This window comes from Paroedura picta, chromosome 4 (genome assembly GCF_049243985.1).
Source record: "Paroedura picta isolate Pp20150507F chromosome 4, Ppicta_v3.0, whole genome shotgun sequence".
Lineage (NCBI taxonomy): Eukaryota > Metazoa > Chordata > Lepidosauria > Squamata > Gekkonidae > Paroedura > Paroedura picta.
Window position 1 is genome coordinate 93,907,031 of NC_135372.1, and position 14,035 is coordinate 93,921,065.

Consider the following 14,035-nt stretch of genomic DNA (forward strand, 5'->3'; position numbering starts at 1 on the left):
TGAACATCTGTACCCATGAAGCTGGAGCCCCTACATTCTGTAGCTTGCAAGAAGGGGACAGTGTTTTGACTGCTTCTGCTATGCTTTCCCTGCTGTTCCATAAATGGAGGAAAGTCTCTGGTGAACTGAACACATTTTCCCCCTTTGGGGGAAGTCTGCTGTTACATCTTAGCAAGGGCATTTTATGGCTGTTGGGCATCCTGTGGCTGAGTTTTCTGTGCATTTGTGCACTACCCCAGTGCCACTGAGAGGGCATTTAGAGTGCTTGTGGTGGATATGCCCTTGTTGGCTAGTAAATGATTTTTGTAATTGTACAGGTTTTATATGTTTAGGTTCCAGATTACCTGGAATTCATTTCCAAGCCAATGGATTTTTCTACCATGAGGCGGAAGCTGGAGTCCCACCAGTACCGAACACTGGATGCGTTTGAGGAAGACTTTAACCTTATTGTTACCAACTGCATGAGGTATAATTCTAAAGACACAATTTTCCATCGAGCAGCTGTCCGACTGAGAGACCTTGGAGGGGCAATATTGCGCCATGCGCGGCGGCAAGCTGACAATATTGGCTTTGATCCCGAAGTGGGGATTCACTTGCCTGAATCACCGAAGACAGATGATTTTTATCGTTTTTCTTGGGAAGATGGTGAGTTTCCATTGGGGTTTCTGTCCTAAGAGTGCAAGGCTATTGAAGAAACTTAAAGGTTAAAAATTCCGTATATGTAATGATAGACAATAATTCCTAAAGCTCTTTGAAGGCTTTGTTTTTTACAACAATATCTTATGTTGCTAATACTAATCTGGGCCTCAGGCTCACTTTTCTCAGGGACCACATGTTTTATCACTTTCTCATTGTGTCAGTGATGCATATTCTAAACAGTCTTGGAATCTCATCCTGGAAATTCTTGCAGCTGTCCTGCATATTGTCAGAACTGTGCATAGTTGTGGCTTTTATTGCTGTATTCACAGAATAGATCAGTTAACCAATTTCTTAATGGCTGCAAAAATCTCAGTGGCTGGTTACTCATGTCACTGCTTTTCTCATTGTAGTGGATAACATTCTACTCCCAGAAAACCGGGCTCACCTTTCCTTGGAGGTACAACTGAAAGAGCTGTTGGAAAAGCTGGACATGGTGAGCACCATGCGGTCAAGTGGTGCTCGTACCCGTCGCATTCGCCTCTTGAGACGTGAAATCAACTCCATCCGGCAGAAGCTAGCCCAGCAACAGAACAAAATCATGCCAAATGGAGACACAGCTCCTTGGGAGGAGGGATTGGACAAGATGCTACAAGGAGACTGGGATGAGGATGGGGGGAAAGGTAAGCAGTTTCTGCAGATCTCTGAGGGAAACAGTCCAAGCTGTGCAGGAAGGAAGTCCTCAGGGATAAACTAGGTAAATGAATTTATCTCCTGTAATATGTTCATATTAATCTATAGTCATCTGTTACAAAGAGATCACAATGTAGTAACTTCTTTAAACCACAGATTAAGAAATTATATTCATCACTAGCATAAGAAGAAGAAGAGTTGGTTCGTATATGCCGCTTTTCCCTACCCGAAGGAGGCTCAAAGCGGCTTACAGTTGCCTTCCCTTTCCTCTCCCCACAACAGACACCCTGTGAGGTGGGTGAGGCTGAGAGAGCCCTGATATTCCTGCTCGGTCAGAACAGTTTTATCAGTGCCGTGGCGAGCCCAAGGTGATCCAGCTGGTTGCATGTGGGGGAGCGCAGAATCGAACCTGGCATGCCAGATTAGAAGTCCGCACTCCTAACCACTACACCAAACTGGCTTTCACTGTTTGAGCCCACTGTTGACAAAATACAGCGGGCTCTACTGCCCCCCCTCCTGAGCAAGGCCGGCAGTGCAGAGAGTGTGCAGGTGGCCGCAGGGCTTGGGGGGAGGGGGTAAACATACCATCTGGAGCCCCATGGATGGCCTTGGAGCCCACCACAGGGCATCATGGCGAGGCTCACAGCACTCCGCCCAGTTTGGTTTAGTGGTTAGGAGTGCGGACTTCTGCGCTCCCCCACATGCAACCAATTGGGTGACCTTGGGCTTGCCCCGGCACTGATAAAACTGTTCTGACCGGGCAGTGATATCAGCGCTCTCTCAGCCTCACCCACCCCACAGGGTGTCTGTTGTGGGGAGAAGAATGGGAAGGTGACTGTAAGCTGCTTTGAGCCTCCTTCAGGTAGGGAAAAGCGGCATATAAGAACCAACTCTTCTTCTTCTTCTCTCCCTGGAGTCCTGCTGAGGGCCTAGCTGGCTGGTGTGGGTCTTCGGAGCAAGGCGCGGAGCACTTCACCCTCCCTCACTGGCCCCTCCCAGAGCCCTGCAGAGGGCTTCGGGGAGAGCCGCAGAGCACTCCCCCCTTCTTGTCTTAGGGCCCCATGGAGGACCTTGGGGGCTGCCGTGTGGCTACAAGGTGAGGCGCATAGCACTGCACCCTCCCACCCCGTGCTCCCCTCTCCCCACCATTAAAGGGCGTATGTGGTCCTTGTCCTCTTACCTGTGGCTCTGTCAGTGGCCATGGGGAAACTGGCTGCAATTGCTCCTGGCCAGGCTGGGGGGCAGGCCCTGTCTGGACTGTGGGCCAATTGGGAGGTACTCTGCGCCTCCCAATTGGCCCAAAGTCTGGACAGGCCCCACCCACTCTCTGCCCACTTAGCCCTTACCCTTTTATTTATACAGCGAAAGCTGTTTAAAGATAAAGATGGGCTAAATGGTTCAGGGTGAAGGAATCAAATAATTCATGCAGCCCATCTGGAATTTTTATGGCGGTCTTTGGAAGTCTGCTTATACTGATATATATGCAGATATCTGGAGTGTGCTGAATTAGAATTTGCTCAAAATTATCAGTATCAAATTTTTTGGAGACAGAGAATGTGATGATCTTACTTCATTTTTTAGAGCTGGTTTGCCAATACAGTCCTAAGCACAGTTATACCTGTCTAAGTCATTGAAGTCAGTGTATTTAGAATGGTGTAACTCTTCCTAATGTTACAATGTGCTGCTCAAAGGCACCTGAGATAGTCATTCATTGACCTTCATAGTATAAGCAAAAAGAGGTTGTCGGTTGAGAAAGCTGTCAACTTCCGGTCCTTCGCATTCCTGTCAGGAACAATTGTTTGTGAATATGGCAGCATGAAATACTGACGAGACTGACAGACTGATCCAGAATCTTACTCAGTTGATTAGAGGAAGGGCTCTCGAGTTTGTTGCTCTTTGCCCTACAGTGGATCAAAAATGGCACACAGAATACTGAACAAATAAATTGCAGCCTTCTGGAGTTCAGTTGCTTTTGTGCAGAGGCTGTTCTGTGCTATGCCTTTTTATTTTTCTAAAATGATAAACTTTGGCACTATCTGAGTAGCCTTTTGTCAATTCCCAAGCTGAGAAACCACTGGCCTACCCTTGGGAAGTAAGGAAGTGCAAAATCTAGATCACGAAACTATCATGGTTGGCTTTTCCTGAGGGGAGGGCCAGTTAGCACTTTACCCAGGATGTAATTAAGAACATAAGAAGAGCTCTGCTGGATCAGACCAGTGGTCCATCTAGTTCACCATTCTGTCTCATACAGTGCCTAGCCAGTTCCTCTGGAGGACCAATAACAGGTCACAGAGGCCAAGGCCTTCCCCTGAAGTTATCTTCTGCCTCTGGGATTCAGAGGATTAGTGCCTCTAACATGGAGTCCCAACAGTAACTATGGCTAGTAGCCACTGATATATTTACCTTCCATACTTCTATCTATTCCCCTTTTAAAGCTGCTTGTGGCCATCCCTACATCCTGTCGACAAAATCCACGTTTTAATCACTCTTTTTGTTCAGAGTTCAGAATACCTTTATTGGCATAAAATTGCAAAACCTCTCTGTGTAAAGTAGTATTTCCTTTAATCATCCTGAATCTACTGCCCATCAGCTTCATTGACCGTTTATGCACTGGGAACTTCACTGCCCCAGCTCCCATGCAGGAGCACGAATTGGGGGCAGATGAGGTGCACTGGGCTAAATGCTCTCCCTTGTAAGTGCAGGAAGAGGTGGGGCAACCTGCCATGACTAAAACTCCAGCCTGCAGCATGGCATGAAACAGTCATTCAGAGTTGACAAAGATAAAATGTTCTTCCTCTCCCAAAATACTAGAACTTGAGAATTACATGTTCTCGAGTTGACAAATAGAAAATATTCTCCCTTTCCCCAAATACTAGAATTTGAGAACATGAAATCTCAAGTGTGCTGAATTAGAATTTGCCCCCAGATTCCCTCTCCCAAAATACTAGAACTTGAGAACATCCAGTTATCAAGTTCTAGTATTTTGGGAGAGATCATTTTCTATTTGTCAACTTTTCACCCAGTGTATAGATTTATAAACTTCTATCATGTCACTCCTTAATTATCTCTTTTCTAAATGGAAAAAGTCCAAGATTATTCATCCTTTCCCCATAAGGAAGGTGCTTCAACCTACTGATCATCATTTTAAAAATAAGGTTTTATTTTAAGAAAAATGATAGAAATATGAGGAATACAAAACAGAAAAGAGAATACAAAAGAGAAAATATCAATATTACCCTGAGTGCTTACCAAATCATTCCTTTGGACTGACATGTCCCAAACTGAACCCTGCCCAGCTCCTGCCGGCTTCCCCCCTGGGATTAGTTTAAAAACTGCCACTTTTTTGATATTAGTCTCCAGCAGCCTGATTCCCTTTTGGGTCTCTATATTTGTTGTGCTACCTCAGACCAACACGGCTACCCACTTGAATCTCTTTTATACTGGTTTGGCTTGTCCCACAAAGTTCCCCAGTACTTAATATGTGTAAACCCTTCCTCCTGGCACCACTCTCATCCACACATTGAGACTCCTAATCTGAGGCTGTCTAGCTGACCATGTGTGTGGAATAGGCAGCCCTTCTGAGAAAGCTGCCTTTGAGGGTCCTGGCCTTTAATTTCTTCCTCCAGAATCACACAACTACAGTTCCTAATTTCATTGGTTCAAATATGAGCCATTATTACTGAAACCTCATCTACACTATTAACCTATCTAGACAGTGTGTGATGTCCTCAACGTTCTCATGCCTGTCACAGACCCCACTCTCTATATTTCTAATGTTCAAATAATCCACTACTAGAAGCCCACCTCACCCCAGCCCCCAGGGGTATCCTTGGTATGAGAAATAACCACAGCAAAAGAAGTCTGAGATCTGTACAAACATCTAAATCATGACAAATAAAATATCAATGACATTCAACCACTCTGGTGACACAGTAAAATAATCTATTACACTGACACCACAGTGATTAGTCCATGTGTGAAACCCTTCTCTGTCAAACCAAAGGCGGCCATTTACTGTAGTTAAGCCATTGTTGGGGAGTGGGGAGAGGAATGGGAAGGCGACTGTAAGCCGCTTTGAGCCTCCTTCGGGTAGGGAAAAGCGGCATATAAGAACCAACTCTTCTTCTTCTAACAATAACACTCCTGCTCATGACAGTGGTTGAAAGAACAGTAACTGGATTGGATTGATAGAAATAATAAAGACATAAAATTTCATTACTGGTTCAGAGAAATGCATCATGCTCCAAGAGCTGCATTATACTTTTAATGTACAAAGTATCCAAATAGTCCTCAGAAATCTGCAGTTAGTTTTCCTGACTATATAAGCATTTGTTTTGCATGGACACACCATATGAATTTTATACTAACTACATTTCTTGAATTTATGTATGATACACATACCTTTTGAGTCTCCAGTTCTCAGCAATATACTATTCTCAAAAATAATTTACTGCATTTTCAAAACAACCCTGTTACCTTAAAAAAAAAGCACAGTAAGATGAAAGAGTAAAAAGGATTTAGAAAGAGTATTAAGATACATTAGCTTAGTTCTGATATAAGATGTTAAGTGGTGGTTTGCAAGTTAAGTTTGGCATGCAACTGCAAGCCAGGAAGAGAGGGGAAGAGGGTGCATGCAAGCACAAGGCTTGCCAAATTTTGTGTGCATGTGCCTAGCACACGGGAAAGACAACTTAAGCTTAAGTGAAGATTTTTAGAGGTATTTTACTATGCATTTTTTATAATGTACGCATCAATTATACAATTTTATATATTTTAAATTTTGTACTGGCTCCCTGATTTTGCAATTTTCTACTCTGAAATGTTTTTTCTCACTATCTATTTTATCTGGCCACAGTGCTGTATTAAATAAATTTGAATTTGAAGCACAAGGCCAAATCATAGTGTGTCTTTATGTCTGAACCAGACTGTTGAGCACAAGGTAACAGTCTTTTCCAACTACCTTTACTGAGGAAAATTTGAAAAACCAATTTGCTTGGCATTTTTTTTCTTGTAGCAATATTGCAACTGTGGATTGAAAGTGCTAGATATTGAAGTTCATTCAAATACCCACCAGCTTGCATTATGATGCCTGGTATATGCCCATAGTTATATTTCTTGTTTCAGTTCATACCAGCAGTCAGTCAGTCAGTAACCTTTCATTGGCATAAAATATGTATAAGACATATAAAAATAGGGTTTAAAAATTCAACAAAATAATAAAATAGGCCATGGGGTTACATAACCAAACAGATCTTAAGATGATTAAATAAACTATAGAAGATAAAATACAAGGTAGGCAGCATATTATAAAAACATCTTAGTTAAAACTCTGGCAACCTCTGGGTCTTTGTCAGAGAGCAGAAATTGCAAGGTCATAGATTTACTTACAGAAGGCTTGTTTCCCAGCAAAACAACAAAGCTGTCATCCTGACACTGCTCATATAAGGGGCAATCTAACAAAATGTGTGAGACAGAGTCAGGGCAGCCAGAACCACACGGACAGAGTCTTGCATGGTATGGGATACGGTGGAATCTTCCCTCTAAGACCTTTGAGGGGAAAGCATTCATTCGTGCCAGTAGAAAAGCTCTTCTCAGGGGTAGGACATCAAGAAGATGCAAATATATAGGCATAATATTTCTCTGCATAGTGATGCCAAAGAATGCTGGTGAGCAGACTCGAGGCTGGGTAGGTATGAGTTCCTGCTGCTCATGGTCTAATATTCTCTGTTTAATAATCCAGAAGATACATTTTTCTTCCAGTGGTAGTAGGGAGTTCAGATCGATGCCAATGGAGACTAATTTTTGTTCAATAGCCTGGAACCATCGAAATTTAAGAGGGTCACTGTTTAGACAAGTTAAAAGGCTGCCAGTTTCTATTCTAAAAAATAGTCTGACCCCAAATTTAAAAGTAGCTATCCAGGCCCTTGTCTCTACCCTAATTTGGCCAAATTCTGCACAAATGGCATGGTAGGAGACACAATTGGGAACCCCTGCAATTTGCCTATAGAAAGCAGATTGAACACCCTCAATAGATTTATTAAAGGCAGGAACCCATAAGGGGCATCCAAACAGGAGCTGGAACATTACTTTGGCATTAAAATTTTTAATTGCTGTTCATACCAGCATACCGCAGTATTTTTGGACTATTGTAGTAAGAATCCATCTCCCCCTTCCTAGCTAGATTTCAGGAACTGCTTCTTCATTTCTCAAGTAGTCACAGGTATTCCTTGGTATCTGCTGTTGTCTATTAGCATTTTGCTAATGCTGGAGATCAGTATGACCATGTGCTTCCAAGCTGCTTGAATAAATGTTGCCCCTTCTTCATTCTTTCCATCATCATCGTGAGAATAGAAGGGAAACTGTATGCATACATGAGCAAGAGGACCCTCTATCTAGGAATGCCAGTACTTCTGTCCATTACTGTGTTAGGATGGATTCATTTGGGGGTGAATTAGACCCAGTAGCTCTAATAAGTGCGCAGGTGTCATGCTGGGAGGGAACAGGCAAAGGCTAGTGCTTGCTAGTGGGGAAGGCTGATCAGATGGGGCAAACAGTAGCATTCCCACCCTCTATGTCTCTTGAGAGTCACACATGGATAATTAAAAAACAAAAACAAAAAAGTTCCGTCCTTCCACTTCCATTCTTCTTTCTGACCTTTTAGCATGTTGGATTGAATCCAAAGCTTCAGTGAATGGAACAAATATGCAGTAGTGACTGCATATTTACTACCTTTATCTTCCTTTCCCTCTGACCCAAAGACTTGCATGCAAATCGATCAAATTTTGTGAGCTTAAGATCTTCCTATGCAAGGGGGAGATATTTGATTAATTCCCCCTGCACTTGTCAAAGCACCTATCAAAACTAGGTAAAAGCACTCCAAACCACTGCAGTGACCTGGGTTTTTACGTTGACCTCAAGAGTGTTGAGTAGCACTCCCAGGCTGTGAACCTAACTTTTCAGGGGGATATAGCTCCATCCAGGACAGAAGAGATCTGAGGTCCCAGGTCTGCTTTTTCTCTAACCTATAAAACATGTGTCTGTTCAGGATTAAGTTTCGGTTTAGTCACCCTCATCCAGCCCATTACTAACTCAAGACACTTATTCAGAATATCAAAAGCATCCTTAGAATGTAATGGGAAAGCTAGATAGAAATGTGTATCATCTGCTCCTGATAACCCCTTCCAGTAGCTTCACATAGATATTAAATAGCACGGGAGATAAGATTTAACCCTGTGAAGTCCCTTGGGCCAAAGGCCATGGGGCAGAGCAAGAATCCCCCCACAACACCTTCTGAGACAACCCCCCCCCTCCTTAGGACTTGAACACATAACACAGTGCCCCTTAGTCCCAGCGCCAACAGGTAGCTCAGTAGGGTATGATGGTCACAGTCCCTTGGTCAAGTATTTGGTATAGGTCATCATCCAATAACTTGGGTGATACTTGGGGGAGTTTTTGGTTTCTGTCCAGACATAGTCTTTCTACAAGGCACACCTGTAATCAGTTTTAATCTGGGAAGGGTAAACTAAAAAACTGAAGATTATCACCTATGAATGTAGATTTGGGAAGAGCTTCAGAATGGAATAATAGCCTTATTTTAAAATTTGGGTTAATCAGTAATTGTTGCCAGTTTCAAGGTTGGATCTGTCCTGAGTAGGATTGTAGTATGTTGGTGCTTCCTTTGCAGACAGGAGCCTCTTTTATTCTTTATGATTTTGTTAGGAAATTCCTAACTGGTGACTTCCTTAATTTAGGGAATGTGGCCCATTTAGTTGCCAGGCTTCCCTGTGGTGTTGCCAATCGATGTTGTTCAGGCTCTTGGGAAATTATTTGCTTCTCCAGCACTGGCCGAGCATTGCACGAATGACACTTGAACAGGAGCAGAACCTCAAAAGGGAAGAATTCATGTTAATTTCTCATCTCATTCCTTTATGAACTGGAATGAGATACTTAGACACAGAGGAAGAAGGCTCAGTGTGGAGAAACACAGACTTGGGATTCCTCAGGCCTAGATTTGCTTCTTTGATGAGCCCCTGGTATCTTTGACCTTAGTGTAAGAGTCAGAGGCAGATTTTTAAAAACAAAACTGTTACTCAGTGACTTGCAATGGGATCTAGGCACCTTTTTGTGCCCTTGATTCTGCCCTCTCTGCTTGTTTTAGTAGCTTCCAACCTTTCTGTGCTGTTCAGAGATGTGTAGAGGTGAAATTACCAGAAAGGTATGATGTTCTGAAAAACCATGTTAAAACTGTGGGGAAATAAATACAGTGCAGCCCAGTCCCAAGTCTGTTTACGTGGAAATAAGTCCCACTGAATTCAGTGTGCTTTATCCCCAAGTAAATGTACATAGGTTTATAGGTTAAACAACAGGTATGTCAGTTAGCTCAGGGGAGGATGAGATTATTTTCTTTTTTCTGCAGTGTGTCATAATTACAGGGTTTTTTTCCTCTGAATGTCTCTCTTAAGTGTGTATGACAAAATTTCGTTGTTATACTGACCCACCTTTGACCATAGAAAAGGGCAGAGAGCTGTGATCCATACTTTCTAAAATGTTCAAGCAGATTCTTTTTCTCTTTAGCAGATGACACCAAGCCCCCACTTCCCCCCACCCTGGAGCCCACAGGACCTGCACCCTCCATATCGGAGCTGGACTCTCTGCAGGACCCTCCAACTCTCAAACCCATTAGCGAAAGCAAGTCCTTGAACAGACTACATAAACGGCTGAAGTCCGAGGGCGAGCTCTTTGATAAGAAGACACTGCAGAGGGAGAGCCACGCCTTCCAGCGCTTGCTCAGCGACAACGGCCTGAACGGATTGGCCCTTCAGGCCACGGGCACTTCTGTCAGCTCTCCCTTTAGTGGAGTGGGCAGGCGGACATCTGTCCTTTTTAAAAAAGCCAAGAATGGGGTGAAACTGCAAAGAGGTCTGGACTGCCCCCTTGAGAATGGAGAGGACCACAACCAGAGTGGGCAGCTCTCCCGCTCCAGCGTAGGGGGTGAGCGGCTAACCCGGAAACGGCCACAGAGTGGGAGCTGCAGCGAGAGCGATGGCGAGAAATCCCCCAGGCAGGCAGGAGCGACAGGTGACTCCCCTGAGCTTTCATTCCTCTGGTGTCTTGGAAAGTCAGAGATCCCCAGGGCAGTAGTGTCTAATAGTTGTAAGAAGTCTCCCATTTTATTCATAGCAGCAACCATTTCCCTGAATCCTTTGGCAATTGAGATCTCTCACATGAATCCCAACACAAAAGTCTAGCTTTACTGTTAAGGGATAGTTATAGGGCTTAGAAGTGAAAGAGGTGAACAAAGAATTTGGTTAGCTGTGTTGGTCCCTTGCAAAAGCCCAAAATCAATGCATTGCCTTTTATTAAAACCAGTTATTATTAAGACAACACAATGTGTTCTGTCATTTGTTTGGTCTTAGTAAAAGGCATTACAGATTTTGGTTTTCATGTTGGAAAGGATGTCAGGTGAATTACCTTTATGTGTGCAACTAATTTGGGATTTTTCTTCCATGATGATCACTAAATGGTACTTAAAGTAACACTTGATAGTTTGAATTGCAGGAGGTGAGTGTGGTTTTTCTTTATCTAGTTAAATGTTGCAACCTTTCACCAACCTCCTGCACAATCTTATACAGTATAAATGTTTCTCACAATTTTGTGAGATGGTTTGTAAACTATTTATTATATCTATTTGACATGAAGTTACTTCTGACACCACTCTTGATATTGCTTGAGTGCACTAAGTCATTTGACACGTTTAAATTGGGTGGTCCTCTACCTCTTGATCATAGATCTTGTGATGGTATGTCACCAGAACAAAACAAATTCAGGTGCAAAAAGATAATATCAGTTTGACAAATCCAGAGAATTGAAGCAGGTAGTCAATATTAGGGGGCTTCACCTATTTATTCATTTATTTTTATTTGGCTATATTTATATTTATAGCAAACAATATAAGCATTGATCTGAACATCAGCTGTTACGTCACGCTGGTTCACACATTCCTGTATATTATTTGAATATTCATCAGTCACTGATTCACAAGTAAATGTATAAAGTAACTTTAGTAATAATAATAATTGTTAATGAAATGCAATCAGTACAAATCATGCTGCATTACAGAGTAACAAGTATAGAAGAAGAGAAGAAGAGTTGGTTCTCATATGCCGCTTTTCCCTACCTGAAGGAGGCTCAAAGTGGCTTACAGTCGCCTTCCCATTCCTCTCCCCACAACAGACACCCTGTGGGGTGGGTGAGGCTGAGAGAGCCCTGATATCACTGCCCGGTCAGAACAGTTTTATCAGTGCTGTGGCGAGCCCAAGGTCACCCAGCTGGTTGCATGTGGGGGAGCGCAGAATCGAACCTGGCATGCCAGATTAGAAGTCCGCACTCCTAACCACTACACCAAACTGGCTCTGGTATAATATTTGAGGAGACAGTAAAAGCTCTATGTGATGTTTGATCTGTGCTGATGTCATTAAGTGCTGAAAATGATATGTGAACCAATTCTAAGACATTATTTAGGGAGTTATTTCATAAACAAAGTGAAAGCAGTGAAGGAGGTTTACTGCTTTCTAAATTTGACCTTGTACCTATTTTCCCTTTCAAAATAAAGTATTAAAAGACAGGATGTATTCCCCTCCCCCAGAATATTTTGAAGTGATCTGGCAGGATAAAGCTTATGGATCTGTAGAGGAGGCACTGAGAATAAAACAAAATAATTTAGCTGAAATAAACTCTTAATTCTATACTAAGGGTGTTCACTTGCAAACTTAGTGTTGTAATTCTGTATTAGAAAGTTGGAAATTGTGGCAAGTTCTTAAAGAGATGGGAATACCAGAGCATCTTATCTGTCTCTTGAGAAATCTATATGCAGGTCAAGAAGCAACAGTGAGAACCGGGTATGGAATCACTGATTGGTTCAAAATTGAGAAAGGAGTTTGGCAAGGCTGTATACTGTCGCCTTGCCTATTTAACTTGTATGCAGAGCACATCATGAGAAAGGCGGGGTTAAATGATTCACAAATTGGGATCAAGATTGTATGGAGAAATATCAACAACCTCAGATATGCAGATGATACCACTCTAATGGAAGAAGGTGAAGAGGAACTAAAGAGCCTGTTGATGCGGGTGAAGGAAGAGAGTGCAAAAGTTGGCTTGAAACTCAACATCAAGAAAACAAAGATCATGGCATCCGGCCCTCTCCATTCCTGGCAAATAGATGGGGAAGAAATGGAGGTAGTGACAGATTTAATTTTCCTGGGCTCCAAGATCACTGCAGCAAAGAAATTAAAAGATGCTTGTTCCTGGGGAGGAAAGCGATGGCAAATCTAGGCAGCATCCTAAAAAGCAGAGACATCACCCTGCCAACAAAAGTGCGTCTAGTTAAGGCTATGGTCTTCCCAGTTGCAATGTATGGCTGTGAAAGTTGGACCATAAGGAAGACCGAGCGTCAAAGAATTGAGGCTTTTGAACTCTGGTGCTGGAGTCCCTTGGACTGCAAGGTGAACAAACTGGTCAGTCCTAGAGGAGATCAGCCCTGACTGCTCCTTAGAAGTCCAGATCCTGAAGATGAAACTCAAATACTTTGGCCACTTCATGAGAAGGAAGGACTCCCTGGAGAAGAGCCTAATGCTGGGAGCGATTGAGGGCAAAAGAAGAAGGGGACGACAGAGAATGAGGTGGCTGGATGGAGTCACTGAAGCAGTAGGTGCAAACTTAAATGGATTCCAGGGAATGGCAGAGGACAGGAAAGCTTGGAAGATCATTGTCCATGGGGTCGCGATGGGTCAGACCCGACTTCACATGTAACAACAAAAACAATGCCAAGGACAAGTTGTGAACAGTGAACAGCTTTCCAATCCAATACCAGATATTTCACATATTTGTTGAGAATATCAGATTGCCAATGCGATCCAGTTTTTTTAGGCTAGCAATATTCAATTGCACACCCTTGCCGTATGTAGCCTCATCATGAATACATATAGCATCTGTCAGAAGTGTATAGTAGCACTTTGTTGGCACTAGGTATGTTGATTAGTAAGTAAAATCTTCCATTTAGGAATGTATGCTGGTGTGCACTTCTGTCTTCTGTTATTTATGATTTATCTGTATCTGTTTTTCTTTTCCTATAACAAAAACTGATATAGCCTGTACCTTACCCCCTCCATCTAAACCAGTGCTTCTCAACCTTCCTAATGCCACGACCCCAACCATAAAATTATGCAAGTGTTCTTTCACAGAAATTAAACCGAAACTGACTAATGGTGTGAAGATCCATTGTTCATGATTGTACATAAATTGTTTTTTTCCCCCCGGGGTTTCTCAGTTCAGTTCCGCCTCTTGTCCTGCCATGCCAATCTCGCTCTTTCCCACTGCTCCAGACAGACGAACGCTCTGTCTCAATCTACCCCACAAGGCTGTTGTGTGGATGAAATGGAAGAGGAGTGATGTCGGCCACTTTGGGACCCTCTTGGGGAGAAGGGTGGGGTACGAACTGAGTAACGAAAACCAATGATTTGGAAGAACAAAAATTGAGTCCATGGGCACCTTTAAAACAACAAAGATTTAGTCAAGTTGTCTTCCTCAGACAAAATTGATTTGGAGACATCAGTAAAGGGATGTGGGCTGGTGGCTGGCAGCCAAGCGCGGGCACCTGCAGGAAGAGCAGCAACAGTGGCGCCCCCTTCCCCCCCCGGCCAAGCTTCTT

General features: G+C 43.1%; 1 protein-coding gene across 5 annotated transcripts in view; it reads left to right on the forward strand.

Moving 5' to 3' along the window:
* The window catches only part of BRPF3 (bromodomain and PHD finger containing 3), a 40,668-nt gene that overhangs the window by 13,363 nt on the left and 13,270 nt on the right, over nucleotides 1-14,035 (forward strand). For 2 of the 5 annotated variants that reach the window (XM_077334310.1, XM_077334312.1), the window contains exons 6-8: nucleotides 333-645; nucleotides 1,050-1,319; nucleotides 9,904-10,407. In XM_077334310.1, the coding sequence (XP_077190425.1) occupies nucleotides 333-645; nucleotides 1,050-1,319; nucleotides 9,904-10,407 (1,087 nt within the window). The remainder of the gene's footprint in view (nucleotides 1-332; nucleotides 646-1,049; nucleotides 1,320-9,903; nucleotides 10,408-14,035) is intronic. The other 3 variants (XM_077334313.1, XM_077334311.1, XM_077334314.1) reach the window with 3 other exon arrangements.